Source organism: Saccopteryx leptura, chromosome 13, assembly GCF_036850995.1.
Source record: "Saccopteryx leptura isolate mSacLep1 chromosome 13, mSacLep1_pri_phased_curated, whole genome shotgun sequence".
NCBI lineage: Eukaryota > Metazoa > Chordata > Mammalia > Chiroptera > Emballonuridae > Saccopteryx > Saccopteryx leptura.
The window spans coordinates 40,064,068-40,091,438 of NC_089515.1; the positions used below are offsets into that span (position 1 = coordinate 40,064,068).

The 27,371-nt window shown below is 48.2% G+C and overlaps 1 protein-coding gene and 1 non-coding gene across 2 annotated transcripts in view; both read left to right on the top strand.

Moving 5' to 3' along the window:
- The window catches only part of ADAMTSL3 (ADAMTS like 3), a 251,753-nt gene extending 228,158 nt beyond the window's left edge, over positions 1 to 23,595 (top strand). The window contains exons 25-29 of the mRNA XM_066355569.1: positions 4,753 to 4,936; positions 9,281 to 9,476; positions 11,090 to 11,187; positions 20,622 to 20,836; positions 21,527 to 23,595. Coding sequence (XP_066211666.1) covers positions 4,753 to 4,936; positions 9,281 to 9,476; positions 11,090 to 11,187; positions 20,622 to 20,836; positions 21,527 to 21,633 — 800 coding nt within the window. The 3' untranslated portion in view covers positions 21,634 to 23,595. The remainder of the gene's footprint in view (positions 1 to 4,752; positions 4,937 to 9,280; positions 9,477 to 11,089; positions 11,188 to 20,621; positions 20,837 to 21,526) is intronic.
- Positions 187 to 262, top strand: TRNAP-GGG (transfer RNA proline (anticodon GGG)). The gene has a single exon. It is a non-coding gene; the product is annotated as a tRNA-Pro (tRNA).
- Positions 23,596 to 27,371: the final 3,776 nt, after the last annotated feature.

Genomic DNA, 27,371 nt, shown 5'->3' on the forward strand with positions numbered 1-27,371 from the left:
AGTCCCTTGCCCCTCAGTCTTCTGTGTTTCAACTTGTTCTTTCCATATTGAAACATTCTTGGAAAATATTCACTCCTTAGGAATCAGTGTTTGGTAAGGAGGACCCAATCTAAGGACTTCAAGCTTGCAAAACTCTACAGAATGCCAAGGGAGATGGGCAGTATTTTAAAAAATCAGCAATTCTAGGCCCTGGCCGGTTGGCTCAGCAGTAGAGCGTCGGCCTGGGGTGCGGGGGACCCGGGTTCGATTCCCGGCCAGGGCACATAGGAGAAGCGCCCATTTGCTTCTCCACCCCCCTCTCCTTCCTCTCTGTCTCTCTCTTCCCCTCCCGCAGCCAAGGCTCCATTGGAGCAAAGATGGCCCGGGCGCTGGGGATGGCTCCGTGGCCTCTGCCCCAGGCGCTAGAGTGGCTCTGGTCACGGCAGAGCGACGCCCTGGAGGGGCAGAGCATCGCCCCCTGGTGGGCAGAGCTTCGACCCTGGTGGGTGTGCCGGGTGGATCCCAGTCGGGCGCATGCGGGAGTCTGACTGACTCTCCCCATTTCCAGCTTCTATTAAAAAAAAAAAAATCAGCAATTCTAGAATCGCAGGAAATTGGTACTGGGAATTTCAGCTCCTAATGACTCAAAAGCAGGTGAATCACAGGACACAAAAGACACTACTTTTAGACGCCATGCTGGATTATATCAACTAGATAGGAACAGCAGTGGCTACATCACTTCAATCTGTTAAATCTGGAGCAAGTGCCTCTTCGTTGCAGAATATATCCCTCAGAATATAACTGTACAGACTGAGATTCAGAAATATAGTTCCTGGCTTCTAGCTCCGGAGACACTGGGAGAGAAGAGTGGAGCTTTCAATCAAGAACCCAGCTCCTGTTATTTATGACATTATTATATAGGCGTACTTACAGAGCATGCCTCTTCTTCTCTTTTAGATGTAATACTACCATTATTGCATGCACTCTTATCCATTCATTCAACATTTGTCTCAGTCTTCAGGCTGCTGTAACAGAACACCACAGACCAGGTAGCTTATGAACAACACATATTTAATTTCTCATGGTTCTGGAGGCAGGAAGTCCCAGATCCAGGTACCAACAGATCCAGCGTCTGGTGAGAGCTGGCTGCCTGGTTCATGGTCCACATCTCTTCACTGTGTCCTCAGACAACGGAAGGGGTAAGGTAGTTAGTTCCCTGAGGCCTCTTTCATCAGAGCACTAATGCCATTCACGAGGGCTCCACCCTCACGACCTAGTCACCTCCCAACTGCCCAGCCTCCTAAGACCATCCCATTGGATGTTAGGATTTGACACATGAATTTAGGGGAAACAGAACATTCCATCTGTAGCAACACTCAACAGATACTTGCCTAGTACTTACTCTTGCCAGGGTGGGGGCCCAGGGATGACCTTGCCCTAGAGAAGCTCACAGTCTAAAGAGGGAGGTAGTGATGTGAATGGACGTTTTGAAGCAGCATTCTGTCATGTGCTGTCATAGAAGGGAGACCAAAGCATGATGGTAGCACCAAGGAAGGGGCCCTGACTCTCTCTGGGGAAATCAACCCAGCATCACAGAGGTCCTGCTGTTTGTTCTGGGAAGGGGAGGAAGTTCTTCCAGACAGAGAAACCAGGATGTGCAGAGAAAAGAGCCCCTTCGCACAGCATATGAAGACCAAAAGGACTCCCCCAATCAATTAATTTAAAAATTGAATATTCATGAGACTGAAACTGTTAGTAAAGGTGAAGCCATTAGAATGTTTAAAAAATTGTTTTATTGGAACAACATACATTGTTCTACCACCACAACACACAGACACACACACACACACACACACACACACACAGGAACATGTATACTTTGTGGACTATGTCAACCTTTCCACGGATCCCTACCTTAGCAGTTCAAAGAGATTTGTGTGTTAATCTAACAAATACTGGTCAAGTAGTATTTGTTAGAGAGTAAAGTTAAAAACACAACTACCCTTAACCCAGCAATTCCACTCACAGGAATTTACCCAAGAAAAATGAGAACATATTTGCAGAAAAACTTGTACAAGAATATTCATAGCAGCCTTCACTTCATAATGGCCATGGGCAGGAGAAGCAATAAGCTATGGTTTTGTCATACAACAGTGTATTTTTCAGCAATAAAAGGGGGAATACTACTGATGTGTACAACAATATGGATGAATCTTTGAAGCATCATGTTAAGTAAAAGAAGTCAAACACAAAAAAGTACAGGTGACTCTTGAACAACACAGGTTTGAAAGGTGCAGCTACAGTTATACACAGATTTTTTTCAATAAATATATTGAAAATTTTTTGGAGATTTGCAACAATTTTTAAAAAACCTCAGGCCCTGGCTGGTTGGATCATGTTCAATTCCAGGTGAGAGCACACAAAGAAGTGACCATCTGCTTTTCTCTTCTTCCCTTTCCCTCCTTCCTCTTCCTTTTCCCCTCCCATAATCAGTGGCTCAATTGGTTCAAGTGTCAGCCCCAGATGCCGAGGATAGCTCAGTTGGTCCAAGTGTATCAGCCTCAGGTGCTAAAAATAGTTCAGTTGATTTGAGCATCAGCCCCATATAGGGGTTGCCAGATGGATACTGGTTGGGGCACATGCAGGAATCTATCTCACTATCTCCTTTTCTCTCACTTCAAAATGAAACAAAAAAAAACCCAAAAACCTCAGATGAACCTTATGATTTTCTTAATGACATTTTTTTCTTGACTTTAAAGTAAGAATACAGTAGATAACACACAGAAAATACAAAGTATGTATTCATTGACATTTATTGGTAAGGCTCCTAGTCAACAGTAGGCTCTTAGTTGTTAAGTTTTGAGGGGTAAAAAGTTATGCATGGATTTTCAACTGCACAAGGGTTGGCACCCTTAACCCCTACACTGTGCAAGGGCCAACTGTACATAATATATGAAGCTCAAGAACAAGTAAAACTAATGAGTACTGAAAGAAACAGGGAAGTAGTTGCCTGGGAGGGGAGGGGAATTGATTATCAAGAGGCAGAGGAAGCTTTGGGGGTGATGAACTCCTATATACCTTGCATCAGATCATGGTTACATAAATACATGCAATGGTGAAAACTCAAAACTACACATCCGATGTCTGAGCATTTTACTGTAGATGTATAGTTATACCTCAATTAAAACCATGTTTTATTTTCTTTTCCCAGTTAGAGACAGGCTCCCACATGTGCCCTGATGGGGATACACCCAGCAACCCCCATCTGGAGCTCATGATCTGCCCATCTAGAGCCATGCTTGCAACTGAGCCATTTTTAGTGCCTGAGGCAGAGGTTCCATGGAGCCATCCTCAGCGCCCAGGGCTGATACACCAAATCAATCGAGCCATGGCTGCGGGAAGGGAAGAGAGGAAGAGAGAGGAGGGGGAGGGATAGAGAATAGACGGTCACTTCTCCTGTGTGTCCTGACCAGGAATTGAACCCAGGATGTCCACACTCCAGGCCAATGCTATCACTGAGCCAACCATCCAGGTCCAAAAATACATCATTTTTAAGAAATTGCATGTGTGTCCTGTCTTGAACTGTCAAGGTGACTTTGTGAAATATGACATAGTAGAAAGAGTTCGATTTAAAGTTAGACATCGTGGCTCCCAATCCAGCTGACAAAGGACCTTGGACAAGTCACTTACCTTTCTTAAGTTTCCCCCTCTGTGAATGGAAATCATCTGATTCACAAGATACACTTAAGGGTTAAATGAAAAATTGGAGTTCGATTGCCTAATTCAGGACCTGTCCCATGGAAGGTTCGCGGTAAACTTGGATATTTATAAAAACCGTTTTAAATAAACTCTAACCCAGAGCTCTGTTAAAAATATATCCCGTTCTGCTTTGCAAATAATCCAACTGGGACTTAAGACAGAAATTCAAAAATCAGAGGGAAAAACTGGAAAACAAGTTCAACAGTTCCCCCGTGTGAGGGAGCCTGTGGACACAGCTGGTAGCTATCAATTACTTTTATAAGATTATTACAAAATCTGGCACCTCCTGTGAGCATACAGGTCTGCCCTCATCACATGCAAGCTCATCCCTTTAGCGGGTGTCAAAGGGACGGGAAAGGCCGTTTGCAGTGGGCCTGACGCTTGAAGCGCTGTAACTGCTGGTAGGGGCCAGCTTCAGCTTTCCTAAAGGAAGCCCTGTTCTTTCCTTCCCAGAGATCTTTGTGGAGAATTATTTGTGCCATTGCAGGACGGATCTGAAGTTTAGAATAAATGTTAGTGCAAAAATAAGAATGGGAAGGAAATGCCTCTTCAACCTTCTTCATTAAGCCCTGGTCCTTGCTAAGTCATATTTCATTTCTGCAACGGATCCCTTTTGAGAAGTTGAACCCGTTTTGGCACCCTGGGGAGGCCACTCTCTCCTGTCCTTGTGTCTCTGCTTGCCAGTGCTCAGGAGGCTCCCACAGACCTCCTCGCTCTCGCTGGGATTTTTCTGGCAGAACTAGCTGGCCTGCAATAGCCCCTCTCCTAGGCTGTGGTCCAGGGGCCCCATTCTGGCTGCCGCTTCCACCAGTTACTGCAATAAGTGCGTTGAGGGAAGATGAGATTCAGAGGACCCCCTTGAACTTCGTGATGGCTTACTCTCTGTGTGCTACTCAGAGAAACAGACAAGGCAGCTCAGCGGAAAACAGCTCATGGTGGTCCTTGGCCGGGGCCTGTCTAGCTCAGCATCATTGCTCATCCGGGGCTGTCATGACCTCTCATTTCCTTCCGCAGAGCCTTTTTGGAAGCTTAGTAACTGGACACCGTGTTCTGCCACCTGCGGCCGCTTGGGAGCTCAAGTTCAGAGACCACAGTGCATGATGGCCGGTGGACAGGAAGTGAGTGAGGTCCTCTGCGCTCACCTCCAGAAGCCACTGGCTGGGTTTCAGCCCTGTCACATCCGGGACTGCCCCTCGAGGTAATGTGGCCGCTCCTGTGATCTCATCCGTACTAGGTTTTTGCTTGCTTTGAAAGACACTGTAATTTGGGCTTTAATAGCGCCTTCACTAAGATGTATTTAGAATGGACTCTGGACCAGGCATTTTGCTGGTGCTCTCTGTGCATCGCTCCATAAGCACCTGCGAGGTCCGTGTTATTGGTTTCCTGTCCGACGAATGGGAAGCACCCATTGGCCACACAGCGACGAGGGCCTGAATTCAAGTCAAGACAGTCTGATTCCAGAACCTCTGCTCTTAATCACTTCCCCCAGATTTGCTTCCTGCACTCAGGGCGCTGTCTGTTCCTCCCAGTCACTGTGAAGCTGAGTTCACAGGGGACTGGGAGAGCATGTGGTGGCCCATAAACACTATAGGTGTGAATTAAAAGCCCAGTTCCCCAGGCTCCAGTCCTGGAGGTAAGACCACAAACAACCTTTCTGTGTAATAGATGATACAAATCAGTAATTTAAAAAAATGTCCGAACTCAGACTCGTGCTCAGCACCACACCAGACCCATCTCGAGTGCCTCCTAGACTTCCCCCTTCTCTCACGCCTACCCGTTCTCATCCTCTCCTGTCACCCCAGAGCCCAGGTCACCATCCTTACTCCCATGGGCTATGCCGGGCACCTCCTGATCCTCATCTTCCTCCCTAGAGAGCTCTTTCCACTTTATAAACAGACTCATCTTTTAAAGCACAATTTTATTATGATTTTACCACCATGTTCAAAATAGTGCCTAAAACACAATAGGTGCTCAGTAACTATTTACTGCCTGTCAGAATAAATGAGAGACTTGAGGTCCCTCCATGCTTGGGCCTCAGCCTGTCACTGTGTCCCATCGCTGTGTCTCTTCTAGCCTGGTTACTCTGGTCTTTCTCTGTCCCTCGAATCTGCCATTCTCCCGCCTGACTCAGAGCCTTTGCACATTCTGTTCCCTGTACCTAGAACACTGTTCCCTCTATTTTCACATAGTTATTTCTGTTCATCTATTTTTGGGAAACCTCTGATCTTTGCCTCCAACCCACACCAGGACCCTGTGCTCTGTGTTTTATTACATTGTCTTATCATTCTTCTTCGTAGCTCTTACCACAGCCTGTCTGCCTGGCTCTCCCACCAGACTGTCGCTTCTGTTACAGTAATTCCACAACTGTCTCACACCACACTCTGTTCCTAATACTTATCACAACGCCTGCCCCATTACGCACTCTATAAAAATGGGAGTGAAATGAATGAATGAATGAATGAATGAATGACATAGTCCTTAGCAGATAACTGACCAAACACTTGGCACCAAACTCTACAGTAAAAATAACAACAATATTAGTAGCATTTATTGAGCATGAACCTCCCAGTCAGTTATGATCACCCCTGTTTTACTGAGGAGAAAACGGAGGCATGCTTAATGCTGTGCTGCTCACTGCCCTGTGCCAGTGCCCCTCGAGTGCCAGTGACCTGTGCCTCAGAGGACGTGGGAGGCAGAGTCCCACTGTGAAACAATGGATGCCACGAGCGTGTTCTCAGAAAGGCCGTTGGTGCGGCAGGTGCCCCAACTGACATGCGCACCAGCACCCACTGGCTCTGTCTGAGGAAGATCTGGTGCGGATGGTCTGCTGTTCCTCAGGACGCAGCAAACTGGTGCTGTGATAACGAGGGAGACTCGATCCCAGACAGCGGCTTTGTGTCCGTTCTTGACTGACGCCAGGTGGGAGGAATTCACCCTGGGGAAGTTTCTCAGCAGCCTTGTGTAGTAAGAATTCTCAAGGCTTAGCGTGCTCCGGAATAAACAGACATGCGCTGTCTTACCCAGGAGAGACGACAGAGGCCCTCTAACCCTGGTTCCTCTGCATGGGAGGGGGTCTTCGCAAGCCTGTGGACCCCTTTCCAGAACATCTAACCCTGGTTCCTCTGCATGGGAGGGGATCTTCGCAAGCCTGTGGACCCCTTCCCAGAACATCTAACCCTGGTTCCTCTGCATGGGAGGGGGTCTTCGCAAGCCTGTGGACCCCTTCCCAGAACATCTAACCCTGGTTCCTCTGCATGGGAGGGGATCTTCGCAAGCCTGTGGACCCCTTCCCAGAACATCTAACCCTGGTTCCTCTGCATGGGAGGGGGTCTTCGCAAGCCTGTGGACCCCTTCCCAGAACATCGAACCCTGGTTCCTCTGCATGGGAGGGGATCTTCGCAAGCCTGTGGACCCCTTCCCAGAACATCTAACCCTGGTTCCTCTGCATGGGAGGGGATCTTCGCAAGCCTGTGGACCCCTTCCCAGAACATCTAACCCTGGTTCCTCTGCATGGGAGGGGGTCTTCGCAAGCCTGTGGACCCCTTCCCAGAACATCGAACCCTGGTTCCTCTGCATGGGAGGGGATCTTTGCAAGCCTGTGGACCCCTTCCCAGAACATCTAACCCTGGTTCCTCTGCATGGGAGGGGATCTTCGCAAGCCTGTGGACCCCTTCCCAGAACATCTAACCCTGGTTCCTCTGCATGGGAGGGGGTGTTCGCAAGCCTGTGGACCCCTTCCCAGAACATCGAACCCTGGTTCCTCTGCATGGGAGGGGATCTTCGCAAGCCTGTGGACCCCTTCCCAGAACATCTAACCCTGGTTCCTCTGCATGGGAGGGGGTCTTCGCAAGCCTGTGGACCCCTTCCCAGAACATCTAACCCTGGTTCCTCTGCATGGGAGGGGGTCTTCGCAAGCCTGTGGACCCCTTCCCAGAACATCTAACCCTGGTTCCTCTGCATGGGAGGGGATCTTCGCAAGCCTGTGGACCCCTTCCCAGAACATCTAACCCTGGTTCCTCTGCATGGGAGGGGGTCTTCGCAAGCCTGTGGACCCCTTCCCAGAACATCTAACCCTGGTTCCTCTGCATGGGAGGGGATCTTCGCAAGCCTGAGGACCCCTTCCCAGAACATCTAACCCTGGTTCCTCTGCATGGGAGGAGATCTTCGCAAGCCTGTGGACCCCTTCCCAGAACAAGGGCTTTTAAGTTTGCAAGATAAAATATATTTTATTACAAAGGAAACCGATTGTATTGAATACAGTTACTGAAATAGTAAAAAAAAAAAAAAATGCGTGATATCATAATTGATTTGCTCTTCTATTAACACCCTTATTACTATTACTAAGATCTCATTGCACATTAATTTTGAAATGACGATGACTACGGATGATATCTGGAGATACCTCCCCTACTTTTAACATCCTGTGAAAATATCTATTGGTATTGGAATCACAAGTATTGCTAATACTGCTGTGTTTTGTGGCTTACATTTTTATAATTGGAGGAAATATACTCTATTTCTTTTTTTTTTATACTCCATTTCTTAGATCTGCACGACAAAAAAGGTGTCATTCTTTCCCATCCATGTCCATGGTCCCCTTGGAGAACTTCAGGCTGGGAACCTTCACTCCAAGTGTCCCTGGGACAGCTCGACACTTTCAGTGACAGAGCACTCAATGTCTCAGAGGTTTCTAATTCCAAGTTCGGTCAGCTGTAACCATGAAAGTGTGACCTTTAGGGTCAGACAAATCTAGCACCCAGTTTCAGCCCTGTTGGCTGGTCAGTTGTGTGGCCATAGCCAAGATTTTCAGCCTATGGATGCCTCTTTCTTCCCTACAAGAGTGGAAAGAGGACCCTGGCCAATTAGCTCAGTCAGTTAAGAGCATTGTCCCAAAACAACAAGCCTGTGGGTTCGATTCCCGGTCTGGGCACACACGAGAAGCAGTCAATGAGTGCACGACTGAGTGGAACAACAAATGCTACCCTTCTCCCTCCCCTCTCTCTCCATACTCTCTCTTTCTCTCTAAAAATCAATAAAAATTTAGCCCTGGCCAGATAGCTCAGTTAGTTGGAGCGTCATCCCAGAGTGTGGAGGTTGCTGGTTCGATTCCCCAGTCAGGGCACATACAGGAGCAGCTTGATGTTCTTGTATCTCTCTCTCCCTGCCGCTCTCAACAACAACAACAAAAAAGATCGAGAAGAACATGAGAATATCTCAGAGCAAACAGCAATACATGTTGTCAAAATGTTTTTCCCCTTTGGTTTCAATGAATTGAAATCTACCCTTTGGACATCTTCACCTAATTCTGCCCTCACTCTGCCCTCTGAGGTCTTACATACTTGCAGACGGCTCTACCCCACCCGGTAGGTCTCTACGTGGTGACTCTGTTGCTTCCCTGAGTAAAGGGAAGTGTGAGAGTGAGGCCGGGCATCACCCATGTTGTTGGTCCTTCCCGGGGAAGAGGCATGGACAGTCACCCCCCGAAATGAGACACTGGCCTGGCATACCCGTCCTTCTAAGCTCCTGTAGTTTTTGTCCCCAGGTGGTTCACAAGCTCCTGGTCGGAGTGCTCTGCGTCCTGCGGTAAAGGATTCCGCATCCGGCGAGTGACCTGCAAACGCATGCAAGCCAGCGGCAGCGTGCGGGTGATGCCGGCGACCGCGTGCGACCCCAAAGGCAGGCCTCCAGGGAGAGGGTCGTGTTCCGGCCACCCGTGTGTGGTCGAACCAGGGGGCCAGGTAATGTCACGAAGGTTGTGTTTTGACAGGACTATAGTCATCTCTTTCTTTCTGATCAATGTTTTACATTTTTATTTTTCAATTACAGTTTACATTCACTATTGTTTTGTATTTAGTTTCAGGAGAGTAGCAGTATAGTGATTAGACAATCATATACAGGGGGGTCCTCTGGTTATAACACAGTTTTGTTTCCCCAACAGTGACGTACCCGAATTTTGGTATCAGTAGAAACACACCCTCGCCTGAGTCACTTACCTATCCTACCACAGTTGTCAAATCACCGTCTAGAACATAAAGACACACTAAGCCGCAGAAAAAGAACGTGTGTTCTCCCACCACATGCAGCCAAACTAGTTCGCCCATGTAGTCCTTCAGTACGATGCTCACAGCATAAGCCGAAACACTCATGTCTCAACTTTTTTAAGTTTTTATGGGAGTGAGTGTCTTAAACTCGAAACGTCGTATGTCAATACTGTTGTAACCCGAGGACCTCCGTACTTAGAAAGTGATGGCCCAGTATTTTCAGTGCCCACCTGACACCACACATAGTTATCACAATATTACTGACGACATTCCCTAGGCCAGGGGTCCCCAAACTATGGCCCGCGGGCCGCATGTGGCCCCCTGAGGCCATTTATCCAGCCCCCACAGCACTTCCGGAAGGGACACCTTTTTCATCGGTGGTCAGTGAGAGGAGCATAGTTCCCATTGAAATACTGGTCAGTTTGTTGATTTAAATTTACTTGTTCTTTAATTTAAATATTATATTTGTTCCCGTTCTGGTTTTTTTTACTTTAAAATAAGATATGTGCAGTGTGCATAGGGATTTATTCATAGTTTTTTTTATAGTCCAGCCCTCCAACGGTCTGAGGGACAGTGAACTGGCCCTGTGTGTAAAAAGTTTGGGGACCCCTGCCCTAGCTGTGCTTCACATCCTCATGACTGTTCTGTAACTGCCGATTTGGACTTCACCCTTCACCTTTTCCACCCGGCACCCCCTCCCGCCCCCGGCAACCATCAGTCTGCTCTCGGTACCTATGAGTCTGTTTCCATTTTGTTTGTTTTCTTCTTTAGATTCTACATGTAGGTGAAATTATCTATTACATTTTTTTTTTTAATTTGGGGAGAAAATCTGATTGGTCTCTAAAATGAACATATATATCTAAAGTCAAGGTTTACATTTGGAAGTCACAGTGTCTCTGGCTTTTAATACAAAGGTAAACTGAGGTCGGGACCTTTGGCTCCAGGAGCTCCCAGGTCCCGGTCTGGACAAGCCGGTGAGAGCAGGCTTCACGTAAAGCAGCCAGGACCACTAGTGACGTGGGCACAGGTGCAGAACCCACACCCCACCGTAAATAATACTATAACAATATTTGAAAAAAGAAATTAAAGCAATGCGTAGCAATCTGTATTAGTCTGCTAGGATTACTGTAGAAAAATAGCACAGATTGAGTGCCTTAAACAGCAGAAATTTATTTTCATCCAGTTCGGGAGGCCGGAAGTTCAAGGACAAGGTGGTGTTGGGTGGTTTGGGTGAGACCTCTCTTTCTGGCCTGGACAGCACGCATGAGCTCCCAAGGTCATGACGCTGTGGTGTGCTTCTTCTGCTCCAGTGTCCCGGACATTGCCTGGGTCGTGCCACGAGGACACAGCAGCATCCCGTCACCTGTCAGCACAACAGCTCTGACTCAGGCTGCGAGGACAGCAGGAGGTACGAGCCCTTCCCCCAGGGCCCCCGGGGCAGCGCATGACCCTCCTGCCCCCTCCTCAGTGACTGTGACACCCTGTCAACCACCTCTCCTAATTGACAGTTCCTAGCAAACTATAATTTCTTGTAGTGCCATCCTCAATAGTACACATTATACCAATATCGGAATGAATGTATGCTCTTGCTAATTACACATTATTTGGATGTTGAACATATAGAGACACCCCAAAGGGAAAATAAAAGGAGCACTGGGAATAGACAGATTTTTTTTTTTTTTGCTCAATATGCAAAGTTGCTCAAGCCTCATAATATTTCAGTTAGGTTTACAGAGTCAATCTCCTAATGTGTTCAATGGACCACTTTATTCCTCTGTTTAGAAACTGATTTGATAGGATATTAGCACAGTGGTATAGTAGAGAATAAAATAAATTTATTTTGTTAAGGGTCTTAAACAAGGTAGGAGTTTAAGGGTCTTAAATAAGTAAGGAGTTCTCTTGTATGAAAGTCTGAGCTGATTGATGGTTTGGGGGTAAAGAGCTGTGCTTCATGAAATCTCCCTGATGCCCAGGCTCCTTCTAGCTGGGGGCACCAGTGTTTCAGAGGAGTGTGCCCCAGCCAGGGAACGTGAGGAAAGAGCCCAGCGGGCACACTGAGGAGGCAATTTAGAGTTCTCATTTTGGCCCTGGCTGGTTGGCTCAGCGGTAGAGCGTCGGCCTGGCGTGCGGGGGACCCGGGTTCGATTCCTGGCCAGGGCACATAGGAGAAGCGCCCATTTGCTTCTCCACCCCCCCCCCCTTCCTCTCTGTCTCTCTCTTCCCCTTCCCCAGCCAAGGCTCCATTGGAGCAAAGATGGCCCAGGCACTGGGGGTGGCTCCTTGGCCTCTGCCCCAGGCGCTAGAGTGGCTCTGGTTGCGGCAGAGCCACGCCCCCTGGTGGGCAGAGCGTCACCCCTGGTGGGCGTGCCGGGTGGATCCCGGTTGGGCGCATGCGGGAGTCTGTCTGACTGTCTCTCCCTGTTTCCAGCTTCAGAAACAAAAAAAAAAAAAAAAAAAGAAAGAAAAAAAAATAGAGTTCTCATTTTGTTTTTTCTTAAGTGAGAGGAGTGGTGATAGACAGACTCCTGCATGTGCTCTGACTGGGATCCACCAGCAACCCCCATCTTGGGCCGATGCTCAAATCAACCGAGCTATCCTCAGTGCCCAAGGCCAGAGCTTGAACCAATCAAGCCACTGGCTGTGGGAGGTGGGGAGAGGAAAAGGGGAAGAGGGAGGGGAAGAGAAACAGATGGTCGCTTCTCCTATGTGCCCTGACCAAGGGTGGAACCCAGGACATCCACGCCCCAGGCTGACACTCTGTGCACTGAGCTAACAGTCCTGGGTCTTTCAGCTTTCTCTTAACCTGTGACCTTGGACTACCGACTTCCTATTCTGCAAAACGGGGAATTTTGTGAAGTTATGGTTGGGAGGTTTTGATTAGTTAGCCTGAGCAGCCTGTGTCATAGAAGATGCTCCGTATATCACTCTTTGCTCCTCCTTCACATCCCAAGTCTTTTTGGAGAAAACGAGATGACCTTGACAATTGGCTCGGTTACCGTTTGGGCCTTCAGTAAGGTTTGGCAACGTGGAGTCCACTGCGTTTCCCATTCCCCACAACACAGTTCAAACCAGAGCCTTTCTCCTCCAATGGAAAATGTTTGGAACAGCTGCCCTCATTCTCCACAATCTCGTTTCCTATTTTGCTGAGAAGATAGAGACCACACACAGATTGATATGTGCCATCCAGATGTTTTCTGTTGCGTTCTCAAAGATGTATTTACAACACAAACCCCTCCATGGTTTGAGCTTTCTTTTTAACATAGCAGACATTTTTTGGGAAGTTGCCTCTTTTACTTATCAATACATTATAAACATTTTCTCCATCTTAATAGATAAGATTCAGTTTATTTTTTTGTTTTTAAATGAGAGAGAGAAAGAGGGAGAGAGAGAGAGAGAGAGAGAGACAGAAAGGGAGAGAGATGAGAAGCACCAACTCATAGTTGCAGCACCTTAGTTGTTCACTGATTGCTTCTCATACGTGCCTTGACCCCGGGGGCTGCAGCTAAGGCAGTGATCCCTTGCTCAAGCCAGCGACCTTGGACTCAAGCCAGTGACCTTGGGCTCAAGCCAGTGACCATGGGATCATGTTGACCCTGCGCTCAAACCAGATGAGCCCACACTCAAGCTGACAACCTCGGGGTTTGAACCTGGGACCTCAGCATCCCAGGTGGACACATCGTCCACTACAGCACCACCAGTCAGGTTTCAGTTTGTTCTTTTAATAGTAGTCAGTATCATCTCATTCCATTGCTATGGATATTTGATTGTTTGAAATTTTTTGCTATTACGAACAAATACTTCAGTAAACATCTGTAACATATATCTTTATACACAAAAGCTAATATTTTTTAAAATTGATTTTAGAGAGAGAGCAAGGAGGAGAGAGTGGGAAATTGATTTGTTGTTCCACTTATTTATACATTCATTGCTTGATTCTTGTGTGTGCCCTGACTGGGGTTCGAACCTGCAACCTTGACTTAGTGGGATGATGCTGTAACCAACTGAACTACCAGGCCAGGACCAAAGGCTAATTTTTTTTTTTTTTTTACAGAGACAGAAAGAGAGAGAGGGATAGATAGGGACAGACAGCCAAGAACAGAGAGAGATGAGAAGCATCAATCATCAGTTTTTCGTTGCGACACCTTAGTTTTTCATTGATTGCTTTTTCATATGTGCCTTGACCGCGGGCCTTCAGCAGACCGAGTAACCCCTTGCTCAAGCCAGCGACCTTGGGTCCAAGCTGGTGAGCTTTGCTCAAACCAGATGAGCCCGCGCTTAAGCTGGTGACCTTGGGGTCTCGAACCTGGGTCCTCTGCATCCCAGTCTGATGCTCTATCCACTGCGCCACCACCTGGTCAGGCCAAAGGCTAATATTCTTATGGGATAGATTTTAGAGAAATGAATTGACAGTCATGCTCATTTTAATACTAAATTACCATCAAAATGTCTATACCAACAATATGTAAGAGCTTCTGCCTCTGTCATCAACATAACACAGATTTTTTTTCAGTCTTTTAAAGATTTTTGCCAATCAGATGGATGAAAAATGATGTCTTACTGTAATTTGTACTTTCCCACTTACTTTTTAAATGCCTTTTGGCTGTTTGCACTTTTTTTTCTGGAACCCATTCACTTTTTCCCATCTCTCTGACCATCACCTTTGGCCAAGACACCCACTGGTCTCCATTGACTCATCATGGGGACATCTTGAGGGATCTGTTCCAAAAGGTGGATCTGATTGCACCCCCATCACGCTCCACCTTCCTGCTAGATTAAGATCACTGTAGAGGCTTCACCTGCTCTGAGGAAGAAGACTGCCCAAGTGCCACATGTGGCCTGTACCAGTACTGCATGGCAAGTCCCGCCTGCCGGCGCAGCCTCGCCCAGGACCACGCTCTCTCACTGCCGCTGTTTCAGCCACATTGCCCTCCAGGTCCTTGGACGTGCTCTGCACTTTTTACACAATGGCGGCAAAAATGAGCAGAAACTATAGTAGAGAAGACAAAATGGCTCTGGCCAGTGGCTCAATGGATAGAGCATTGGCTCGACATATGGACATCATAGGTTCGATTCCTGGTCAGGGCAAAAAGAAGAAGCCACCATTTGCTTCCCTTCTCTTCCCACTCTCCCTTTTCTCCCTTTTTTCCTCCCACAGCCAGTGGCTTGATTGGTATAAGTATGGCCCTGGGCTCAGTTGGTATTAGCGTGTCAGCCTCAGGTGCTAAAAATAGCTTGGTACTTGAGCATCGGCCCAAGATGGGGATTGCTGGGTGGATACTGGTTAGGGCGCAAGAAGGAGTCTGGACCCTGGCCGGTTGGCTCAGCGGTAGAGCGTTGGCCTGGCGTGCGGGGGACCCGGGTTCGATTCCCGGCCAGGGCACATAGGAGAAGCGCCCATTTGCTTCTCCACTCCCCCCTCCTTCCTCTCTGTCTCTCTCTTCCCCTCCCGCAGCCAAGGCTCCGTTGGAGCAAAGATGGCCCAGGCGCTGGGGATGGCTCCTTGGCCTCTGCCCCAGGCGCTAGAGTGGCTCTGGTCTCGGCGGAGCGACGCCCTGGAGGGGCAGAGCATCGCCCCCTGGTGGGCAGAGCGTCGCCCCTGGTGGGCGTGCCGGGTGGATCCCGGTCGGGTGCATGCGGGAGTCTGTCTGACTGTCTCTCCCCGTTTCCAGCTTCAGAAAAATACAAAAAAAAAAAAAAAAAAAAAAGGAGTCTGTCTCTTTAAATCCCCTCATCTCACCTGAAAAAGAAAGGAGAGAAAAGAGAAGAAGAGAAGATAAAACACGTGGAAGGATCTATCAAGTGGTTAAATATCTGGTTAAATGGGGTTTTAGAAAAAGAAGATACGGAAAGGAACTGAAAGGATACACATTTTTATTTATTTTTTTTTTTTTTTTCATTTTTCCGAAGCTGGAAACGGGGAGGCAGTCAGACAGACTCCTGCATGCACCCGACCGGGATCCACCCAGCATGCCCACCAGGGGGCGATGCTCTGCCCATCTGGGGCGTCACTATTTTGCAACCAGAGCCATTCTAGCGCCTGAGGCAGAAGCCACAGAGCCATCCTCAGCACCTGGGCCATCTTTGCTCCAATGGAGCCTCGGCTGCTGGAGGGGAAGAGAGAGACAGAGAGGAAGGAGAGGGGGAGGGAGGAGTGGAGAAGCAGATGGGCGCCTCTCCTGTGTGCCCTGGCCGGGAATCGAACCTGGGACTCCTGCATACCAGGCCGGCGCTCTACCACTGAGCCAACCAGCCAGGGCCAGGATGCACATTTTTAAAAGAAATAATAGAAGAATAATTCTTAAGAGATGTGAGTGGGAGAGTCAACTTGCCTTTCATTTCTTCTGTTATCTCTGCTTCCTCCAAGGCTGGCTGTTCTCTCTGATAGCTTGGTGTTTTCTTTCATGCTGCTAGTTTCCTTCAAATATCTGGTGGTTTGTGCAGGAAGGACTAAGGCAGTTGAGAGAGCTACTGTGGGTTTGTAATTTTCTAACCCTGTTTTACCCACAGACCTCTTCTGCTGGCTGGCTTGCTGAAGATAGGTGGGGTATCAGAGCTCCACCGGCAGCTGGACACTCCCAGTGGCCACAGCAGGGCCTCAGTAAATGGGAGAGGGTGTTTTATAAGGAGTGGCCAGGGGTAGCAGGCTGTCTGCTCACTTCCCCTATAGTCCTGGGAAGGGTTGGGAGCTGTGGCCTCCACTGAAAAGAGAGGAGTGAGGATTGTCGGGGTAGAGCTGGCCCAGGGGGAGTGAGGATTGTGGGGGTAGAGCTGGCCCACGGGGAGTGAGGATTGTGGGGGTAGAGCTATCTCAGGGGGAGTGAGGATTGTGGGGGTAGAGCTGGCCCAGGGGGAGTGAGGATTGTCGGGGTAGAGCTATCTCAGGGGGAGTGAGGATTGTCGGGGTAGAGCTGGCCCAGGGGGAGTGAGGATTGTGGGGGTAGAGCTATCTCAGGGGGAGTGAGGATTGTCGGGGCAGAGCTGGCCCAGGGGGAGTGAGGATTGTGGGGGTAGAGCTATCTCAGGGGGAGTGAGGATTGTCGGGGTAGAGCTGGCCCAGGGGGAGTGAGGATTGTCAGGGTAGAGTTATCTCAGGGGGAGTGAGGATTGTCAGGTAGAGCTATCTCAGGGGGAGTGAGGATTGTGGGGGTAGAGCTATCTCAGGGGGAATGAGGATTGTGGGGGTAGAGCTATCTCAGGGGGAGTGAGGATTGTGGGGGTAGAGTTATCTTGGGGAGTGAGGATTGTGGGGGTAGAGCTATCTCAGGGGGAGTGAGGATTGTCGGGGTAGAGCTATCTCAGGGGGAGTGAGGATTGTGGGGGTAGAGTTATCTCAGGGGGAGTGAGGATTGTCGGGGTAGAGCTATCTCAGGGGGAGTGAGGATTGTCGGGGTAGAGCTATCTCAGGGGGAGTGAGGATTGTGGGGATAGAGCTATCTCAGGGGGAGTGAGGATTGTGGGGGTAGAGCTATCTCAGGGGGAGTGAGGATTGTGGGGGTAGAGCTATCTCAGGGGGTGTGAGGATTGTCAGGGTAGAGCTGGCCAACACTGATGACAAGAAGACAACATGAGGACCTGAGGAAATACTTGAGAACACACAGAGCTTGTTCCCCAAAGTGGTGGTTTTCTACCTTAGCCAAGAGTCAGAATTACCTGGGAAATTTCTTTAAAATAAGGAAACTCAGATTTAATGAGTCAATATCATTGGGAGTGGAACCTGGCAATCTACATCTTTTTAAAGCTGCGCACGTACTTGTGATAACCAGCCAGGCTTGGAATCTTCTGCCTGCGGGTGGTTGTGCCTGGTGGCGCAGACGGGGAGAGGGGTCACTGGCGGTGGGGTGGAGCTGTACTGAATGGGAATGAGGAATAGGAAAAGACTAGTAGAAGAAGGTTCCTGTATGATTTCTGCTGCTGTTTCTACTTTCATGCTTTATGTAGAAAAACACATGAGCCCTAGTTGTGGGCATAGTGCTGGCACCCAGTCTGTGTTCAGCTCATAGCTCAGACATCCCCATTTCCAGTGCAGGAAAGCATGGCGCCATCTGCTGGACAGACCTTGCATTCTTTTGCTGAGCCCTCAGTGACCAGCCTCTTCAGCTTCCAGTTGGTCTGTAGCTCCCTGTGCCCCTCTCTCCGTTTACGTTTAGGAAGCTCCACGGTTCCTTCTGACTTCCCACCTGCCCTGCCTTCCATCGAAGCAGAAGTGGCTGTGTTAGTTGAGGTATTTGGTGCTAGAGACAATAAACGTCAGCTCAGAATGATTTATGTAGAGTGGGTGGAAGATTTCATATGCAGACTGGACCACCCAACACTTGTGCACAATTTGATACCTTTGAACATTTTTAGTAGAAAAGCTGGACTCTGTGTCGGGGGACCGCTGAGGAGCATTCGGTCTCTGCCTTATCCAAAGCAATTCAAGTTTTGGTGCTTTAGATTTATACTCACTGGGGAAAACAGAAGTCATCTAATAGCCCCCCCCCCCCCCAATCTCCCCTTACAAATTCTATAAACAATTTGTTGTGACAATATTATGTAAATCCTTTGATGGTATCTCCCCCTACTGGCCAATCAAGATATTGCTTCCAACTGTGTAATACGTACTTAATTGAGATCATCATAATTTTCTCCCTTATTACCAGTGTGGTTTCAACACTCTTTATAGAATATGTGCCCTGACAAGGAATCTTTTATGGCAATACAGATAGGTCCCAAGAATCCAGAGGGAGAATGCCATCAGACCTCAGGAAGAAGAGTAACCAAGACAGGAGCAGGCAGTGGGACTTTTTTCTCTCCTTACTTTTACAGCTCTGTGTGTTTCTGCTCCATCCTTTATTCTTCCTGAATAGTTATTATTTTTTTCCCTACCTCTCTCGCTTGTGTGGCAGAATATAGTCACCACTACCCCAGACTCTAGCAACTTTCAGATTCTTGGGAGAAAGAGTTACTGAAGCAGCTCAAGTGAGGGTCCTTTCCCAGTCGTCTTTAGATGGGGAGACATTCTCATGTAGTGCAAATATATTACCCAGGAGCCCTGGCCTGGGGAATGAGGGCACATACCCCCCAAGTGGCCTCACTAAGGTGCCTCTAGGGTAAATACCTTTTTAAAAAATCAGAGGGTAGGTCCTGGCTGGTTGGCTCAGCGGTAGAGCGTCGGCCTGGCGTGCGGGGGACCCGGGTTCGATTCCCGGCCAGGGCACATAGGAGAAGCACCCATTTGCTTCTCTACTCCTCCGCCGTGCTTTCCTCTCTGTCTCTCTCTTCCCCTCCCGCAGCCAAGGCTCCATTGGAGCAAAGATGGCCCGGGCGCTGGGGATGGCTCCTTGGCCTCTGCCCCAGGCGCTAGAGTGGCTCTGGTCGCGGCAGAGCGATGCCCCGGAGGGGCAGAGCATCGCCCCCTGGTGGGCAAAGCATGGCCCCTGGTGAGCGTGCCGGGTAGATCCCGGTCGGGTGCATGCAGGAGTCTGTCTGACTGCCTCTCCCCGTTTCCAGCTTCAGGAAAAAATAAATAAATAAATAAAATCAGAGGGTAGGTCCTGGCTGGTTGGCTCAGCAGTAGAGTGTCGGCCTGGTGTGTGGATGTCCCAGGTTTGATTCCCAGTCAGGGCATGCAGGAGAAGCAACCATCTGTTTCTCCCCTCCCCTTCTACCTTCTCTCTCGCTCACTGCTTGATTGGTTTGAGCACATTGTCCTGGGCACTGAGAATGGCTCTGTGGAGCCTCTACTTCAGGTGCTAAAAATAGCTTATTTGCTAGCATCAGCCCCTGATGGGCAGAACATTGGCCCCAGACAGGGGTTGCTGGTTGAATCCTGGGCAGGGCAGTCCGTCTCTCTATCTCCCCTCCTCTCACTCCGAAAAAGAAGAAAAAGGAAAAAAAAAATCAGAGGGCATTCATTAACTTCCTGTTCTGTTTTAAAGGTAGATGCCTCTTCCCAAATGGTCTTTGTCAGGTCTGACTCCAAGTTACGCTATGGCCTCAATGTAAATGTAAGAGCATCTCTCTTAGCAAACAAGATTGCTCATGTACAAACTCAGACTCACACCAGAATATACTTCAGGTGCTTAGGTAAACAAAACTTCAAGCGTGCTAACAAGGTTGAAGTGTTTTGTGAGTCTTCCTTCTCTTCCTCACCTGAGTGGATCTGCTCGAGTTAACGGGGACAGCATGTCTTCAGTGGTGTGCTACCTGACTTGGTGCTGGGAGTCAGGGGAAACATGGTGTCTGCTGCCTCCCTTGTGGTCGTGATGGTCCCACTGCTTTGCATAATCACCAGCCATGAACAACGCAAATCCGTTTCCTGATAAATCGGCTCCTAATTGTCAAACCTGTCATATATTTTTCTTTTTTTTTTTATCAAAATATATTGATTTGTGCCTGACCTGTGGTGGCGCAGTGGATAAAGTATCAACCTGGAACACTGAGGTCGCAGGTTTTGAAACCCCAGGCTTGCCCGGTCAAGGCATATATTGGAGTCCATGCTTCCTGCCCCTCCCCTCTTCTCTCTCTCTCTCTCTCTCTCTCTCTCTCTCTCCCTCTCTACCTCTCTCCTCTCTCTCTAAAAATGAATAAATAAAATTTTTTTAAAATATATTGATTGATTTTAGAGAGAAAGGAAGGAGAGAGAGAGACAGACAGAAACATTGGTCTGTCCCTGTATGTGCCCTGATCAGGGACCGAAACCCCACCTTTGTGCAACAAACAGGGCAATGCTCCAACCAACCGAACTATCCGGCCAGGGCAAACCTGTAATACGTTGAAAATGGAGTACGGTAAAAGGCTTGATCCTACCAAGAAGTGACACCCACTTTTCCCTCTTCCCGTTTTTCGTTCTCTCCACTCCAGAGCCGCCTTTGGGAGGAACTGCTCGGCAGGGGCCTTTGATGTGTGCTGGCGGGCAGGCCCGTGGAAGCCGTGCACGGCAGCCTGCGGGAGGGGCTTCCAGTCCCGGAGGGTGGACTGTGTCCACACGAGGAGCTGCAGACCGGTGGCCGAGAGGCACTGTCTGCAGACAAAGAAACCAGCCTCCTGGCAGCACTGTGCCGGGCCCTCCTGTGACAGTATGTACCCCTCCCAGGTATCACACTGCCCTCAAACCCTGTTCAAACCAGACCATCACGGTGCCTACCTTGTCGGTGTCATGTCTGAGGGCTCAGGCAGGACAGGGTGTGGAGTCGGGGTCATTAGGAGACGCCTCGTTTGTGTGTGGGTACAACTCAGTGTTCTTTAGAGATAGAGTATTTGGATCAGAAGGCTGTCGGGGACACTGGTCACTGCCCTCTAACAGTCATGGGCAGCCTCTGCACTGACTCCTCCGTACCTGCTAGACTCATTCCTCAGCCAGGGACTCACGGTGGGGTTGAGCAGGCAGCAAACGTTCTGAACTTATATGGATAACTTAATCGCATATGAATTTTTCTTGGGGGAAGGTCCATAGCTTGCATTAAGTTTTACAAGGGGTCCATGACCCTCCAAAAGCCAAGCACCACAGCTCGGCCAGAGCAGCACGGACCAGAAGGGCTGTGAGGTCCCCGGAGAACAGTGACAAGCTGCCGGGCCTCCCTGAGAAGTGAGCCCTGTGCGCCTCCTGCCCCCTGCGGGCGCTGCCCGGTGCCCGGCCCCGCCTAGTTCCTTCTTGTCACTCTGTGATCTCGAGTTATGCTTTTCAGAAAAATAATCAAATGATCTTTCACTGATTCTCTAACCGGATGTGCGTTAATGCGTATGGGTTTTTGTTGCTTTGTTTACAGGAAACTGCACAGACACAACTTACTACTGTACGTTTGTGAAGCATCTGAACTTGTGTTCGCTGGACCTCTACGGGCAGAGGTGCTGCCGGTCCTGCCGCGCAGGGTGAACCGTCGGAGGGGCCAGGGCGCTGCTGTGAAGCTGACACACAAACGTCAGAGCTCTCTCCTCCCCGTGTAGCTGATTCAAAAACACGTGTGTCTTCCAAACACTCCGAATTCCGCAGTCAGACACAGGTTGATGGGCCGTCACCGCTGTTAAAACTCTGACTGCCATTTCCCCGTGGCCAGTTTCTAATTCCAGCTCTGTTAAATGATAGGTTCCGGGACTAACCTAAACCCCCTCGCCGGCAGGCCAAGGCACTTGGGACCTCATTGTGTCCTTCTAAATCAGGCGCCTACCAAGGTCACTCATGCGATGTCACGTGCTGCTGCTGCTTCCTGTGATTTGTAGACTAGCCTAGCGTAGGACTCCCTGAAGACGTGGGAAACACAGCAATGGATGGCTTCCTCTTCTCTCGACTCTTAGGCTCTCAGCGGGTTTCTAAGACATTTAGATCTTAGAAGCTCTGGCTAGGAGCCGTTAATAGGTTGGCACTAATGGGCATTTTTATGGATCCTTAAATTTAGTCTGTGAAACAGAGACAGTCACCCTGGCTTGTAACACTCACTGGTCCAAGGATGGAAGGGGGGGGGATAACATCTCGTCCTTGCTCTTAAAGAACCCTGGGCACAAAAAGATGTCTCTGTCATTTTCACAATTCCAGAAAAATATCTTTGACCAAACAAGGCATCTTGGAAATTAAATGAGAGGAAAAGTTAACCTTTCCTGCTGGTTTTGAAGTGTATTCAGTGCTTTAAGAGCTGTGAATGAAACTTTTTCTAAGCACTATTTTCTTGTACCCAAAGTCAGAGCCTTATAAGGAGACCTAATTTATGCATAAAGTTGTATTCCTAAGGATTTTTATTTTGAAAAAATTTTAAGAAAACAATCTAAATATGAAGCATGGTAATTGAAAACAAATTGTTTATAGTAAATAATTGTTTTAAATTGAACTGATTTTTTTTTTTTTTTTCAGTAAATCCAAAGTGAATGAGGGTCAGGCCGGAAGTTACAGTTAGGAAGTTAGGGTTAGGGTTTGGTAAATACGTTTCCGGTTAGTTGCGTTTTAGGATTGGGTTAGGTGAGCATGGATGTCAAATTAGGGGTAAGGCTTTGGACTTAGGGTCAGGGCCAGGTTAGGTCAGAGGTGGGCTGCATTTAGACTGGGCCACGTCAGTATTAGTGACAGTGTCAGGGGGACCAGTTTGGGAGTCAGTGTTGGTGCTGAAGGAGTCGAAGCTAGCTGACAACTGTTAGCTCTTTTCATTTTTTTTTTTTGAGAGAGAGAGAGGCAGGGAGAGACAGACAGGAACATCAAGCTGCTCCTGTATGTGCCCAGACCAGAGAATTAAACCGGCAACCTCTGCGCTCTGGGACGACGCTGCCACCAGCCGAGCTATCTGGCCAGGGCTTCAACCGTCGGTTCTCGAGCTGATTCTGTTCTGGGCTCTTTCCCTTACATTCCACCGGCTCTGGCTTAGATGTCACACAGCCCGAAGCAAGCAGTCCTGCCCCCTCACCCACAGTCCCAGCTGCCTGTTCCCGGGTTGCCTACCACCTCCTGGCAGCAAAGTTATGTGAAGCAGGTTGTGTGGGACCTCGTCCCTGGTCACTCGTAAGTGGACGGTGCGTTCGGCCATGTCCGCGGACATGCCACGCTCCGGGCACTGGGGCCCCTGTCACGCCTCAGCCTCGCTGACACTGTGATGAGCACCTACTGTAAGTAGAGGGGGTGGCGGCTGCGAATGGACGGGGGACGCGACGAGGACACACATCAGCCCACGAGTTACTGATCCTCAATCAACACTTTGATTGTTGAAGGTTTTTTTAAATTAAAAGAGATCATTTGTAAAATATGCTTTGTATATACTTATATGACTTAAAGGTGCAATATTTTATTTTGTACAGTGTGTAATAAAGACATGGGACATATATTTTTCTTATTAACAAAATTTCTTATTAAATTGATTCACTTTGTGTTTAAAGTTGCTGTTTTCCATTTGCTATTTTTTTGTCTTATCCTTCAAAGGCCATTCCTGTGTACTGTATTCCACTGCCGTTTCTTCAAACAGAAGAGTAATGTTTCTCTTTCATGATCCTTAAGTAATTCAGAAATAAATTTACTCTGACTATTCAGTGGCGTCCTTATAAATGCCAGGGGCTTATTTGTGTTATGTCTTTTGTAGCTTTGAGTCATGGTCTTGGAAGTGAGATTTCTCTTCATTCGCCAAAGGTTTTGGAGTTTCCAAGGTCACTTAATTAAAAACAAAAATCAGCCCTGGCCAGTTGGCTCGGTGGTAGAGCGTTTGCCTGGCGTGTGGATGTCCCAGGTTCAAGTACTGGTCAGGGCACACAGAAGAGGCGACCATGTGCTTTTCTACCCCACCTCCTCCTCTTCTTTCTCTCCTTATTTCTTCTCCTCCCACAGCCATGGCTCGGTTGGTTCCAGCGCATCAGCCCTGGGCTCTGAGGATGGCTCTGTTGCGCCTCTGCCTCAGGCACTAAAAATAGCTCGGTTGTGAACACAGCCCCAGATAAGCAGAGCATCAGCTCCAGACAGGGGTTGCTGGGTGGATCCCAATCGGGGTGCATGCAGGAGTCTGTCTCTCTAACTCCCCTCCTCTCACTTGGAAATAAAAAAGATAGTAATAGTTAAAAAAAAATTTAAAAATCAATCATTTACAGTAACTTTGAGACTACGTTACCCTCATGCAGCTGAGCCACACAGGAGACATGGAAGTGGTACCTCATGTCTCAAACATGCACTTTCATCATCATCATCACTGTCTTTTTCCATCACTAACGCCCACATACGCTCTAAGGAGTGGAGAGTGTTATCAGGAGACAGAGGAAGTTAGCAACTTCATTTCCAATTCAGGGACATTTCCCTAATGACTAACAATGTGCAGACTATTTTGTCATATTTTTATTTGACATCTTTGTTGGGTTGAATTGTGTCTCTCCCCCATGAACCTTCCAACTCCCACAATGAGACCTTAGTTAGAAATAGGGTCTTTGCAGATGATAAAGTTGTGATGTTGGTGAAAAGTCCTATGCCTGTGAATACCAATATGACTTGTTTTTATAAATTTAGACCCAGGTGTGTGTATGCAGGGAGAATGCCGTGTGAAGATAAGGGCAGAAATCTATAAGCCAGCCCCTCCCCACAAGACATCCAGCAAAGCTCCAGGGCTGGGGGAGAGACAGGGCTGATTCTCCCTTGCAGCCCCTGGGGGCCAGCTCTGCTGACTCCCGGATCCCAGACTTCTTGTCTCCAGAACTGTGAAAAAGGACATTTCTGTTTTTAAAGCCACTTAGTTCATTCATTTTGTTATAGCCAACTTAGTAATAAAACCTACATCTGTATATTCTTTGATGAAGTATCTGTTTACATATTTTAGCCATTTTTCCTATTATTGAGTTTCAAAGTTCTTGATATATTCTGGATACATGTCCTTTGATGTGTATGTGTGTGTATTTTTTTTTTTTTTAGTAAGAAACAGAAAAGGAGGGAGCTGAGAATCATCAACTCATAGTTGCAGCACCTTAGTTGTTCATTGATTACTTTCTCATATGTGCCTTGACCGGGGGCTCCAGTTGAACCAGTGACTCCTTGCTCAAGCCAGCAACCTTGGGCTCAAGCCAGCAACCATGGGGTCATGTCTATGATCTCACGCTCAAGCTGAATGAGCCTGCGTTCAAGCCCCTAGCGACCTTGAGGTTTCAAACCTGGGTCCACAGTGTCCCAGGTTGACACTCTATCCACTACGCCACCACCTGGTCAGGCACTTTGACATATACATATTTTATAGGTAAAGAAATGGCTCAGAGAGGGAAAGGACTTTGTACAAGTTAACCTAATAGTCTATGAAAGAAGATACAGTTCCCATTTTGCAGACTTGGCGTCTGTCCATAAATGCTCACTGTCTGCAAACATCTCCTGGCCATATGGCCTCATTACATTCCACAGTGGCTGCACTGGGGAGTAGCAGTGGGGACACAGGAGGTGACGGTGAAGTAGCCCCGGCCACCCTAGAGAGCAGATCTCAAACTGCTGTGTGCTCAGGCAGGTTGGGAGGGGCGAAGGACATTGGCAAAAGTCCTGCATCGGTGACATGGGGTAAAAATTTGCACATCCATGTAAAACATCAAGTGGAAAAGGGAAGAGCTGGAGCCTTAACAAAATGATTCTTTTTTTTAAATTTCTTAATTAGCCTGACCAGGCAGTGGTGCAATGGATAGAGCATTGACCTGGGACACTGAGGACCAGGTTCGAAACCCTGAAGTTGCCGGCTTGTGCACGGGCTCACCAGCTTGAATGCATGGTCGCTGGCTTGACCGTGGGATCATCAACCTGACCCCAGGGTCACTGGCTTGAAGCCCAAAGATCACTGGCTTGAGTCCAAGGTCGCTGGCTTGAGCAATGGGTTACTCACTCTGCTGGAGTCCCCAGTCAAGGCACATGTGAGAAAGCAACCAATGAACAACTAGGGTGCTGCAACAAAGCACTGATGCTTCTCATCTCTCTCTCTTCCAACTTGTCTGTCCCTGTCTGTCTCTCTCTCTCTTGCTCGCTAAAATAATAATAATAAAACAGAAATGAATTACTAATTGAATTTATTGGGGTGGCAGTGTTTAACAGAATGATACAGGTTGCAGTGCCCAATTCTGCAACACATCTCTGTACACTATGTTGTGCGTTCATCCTCCAATTCAAGTCTTCGTCCATCAGCATTTATCCTCCTTGTACCCTCCTCCCCTTTCCTCCCCAAATAAAAGATTCTTGATGTTTTATTGGACACTGTGACCCTTTTAAAAAGTGTATATCAGCAACTGTTTTAAAAAATTTTTTTATTTATTGACTTTAGCAAGAAAGAGGGAGAAAGGAGAGAGAAAAACAGAGACAGAAACATGGGCATGTTCCTGTATGTGCCCTGATGGGATCGAACCAGCAGCCTATGCGCTTTGGGGTGATGCTCTAATCAACCCAGCTATCCAGCCGGGACTGTCAGCATTTTTTTTAAATTTTTTTTTAGATACAGCTTTGTTGAAGTTTGCTAACTCAGGACTGCAAGGCTCGCCTTCATGTTCAGAGGTCTCTTCTTCCTGCACTCACACAGCGCTCCTCAGAGACGGCTTTAGATGGTGGTTTCACACAAAGGAAAGTCTGTAAACTTCATGTGTTAAGTAGCCGGGTGAGTATTCCCTTCCTGCCTGCCATGCAGTGTTTGTTCTTAATAGTCTTTCTTTTTTAGAGCAGTCTTAGGTTTTACAGCAAAATTGAGTGGAATGTACAGGCTGCTCTGAACCCCCCCACTCCCCCCACCCCCACTCCCCGCCGCATGCACATCCTACACCAAAGGGGACCTTTGTCACAATTGATGAATACACACAAACACACACACACACACACACACACACAGTCATAATCACCCGAAACCCTCAGTGGATATCAGGGTTCACCCTTAGTGCTTGCTGCCCATGTCGTTTTGTGAAACCACAAAGCCTTTCTTTCTATATAATTTGAGTCTGTAGTCTGATTTCCCACAACAAGGATGTCCTGGATGGGGAAGGAAGGGTTGGGGTGGAAGTTGCCTGTTTCTCCTTGAATTATTCTTTCTTCATCAGATTCATGAAGCTTGCTTTGCTGGAAATCCCTTCTAGAGTATGGCAGCCTGGTAAATAATATCCCTAGTGTCCAGTGCTATGAAAACGTGTGACGGTGTGTGCGTTCCTGCACGGTAT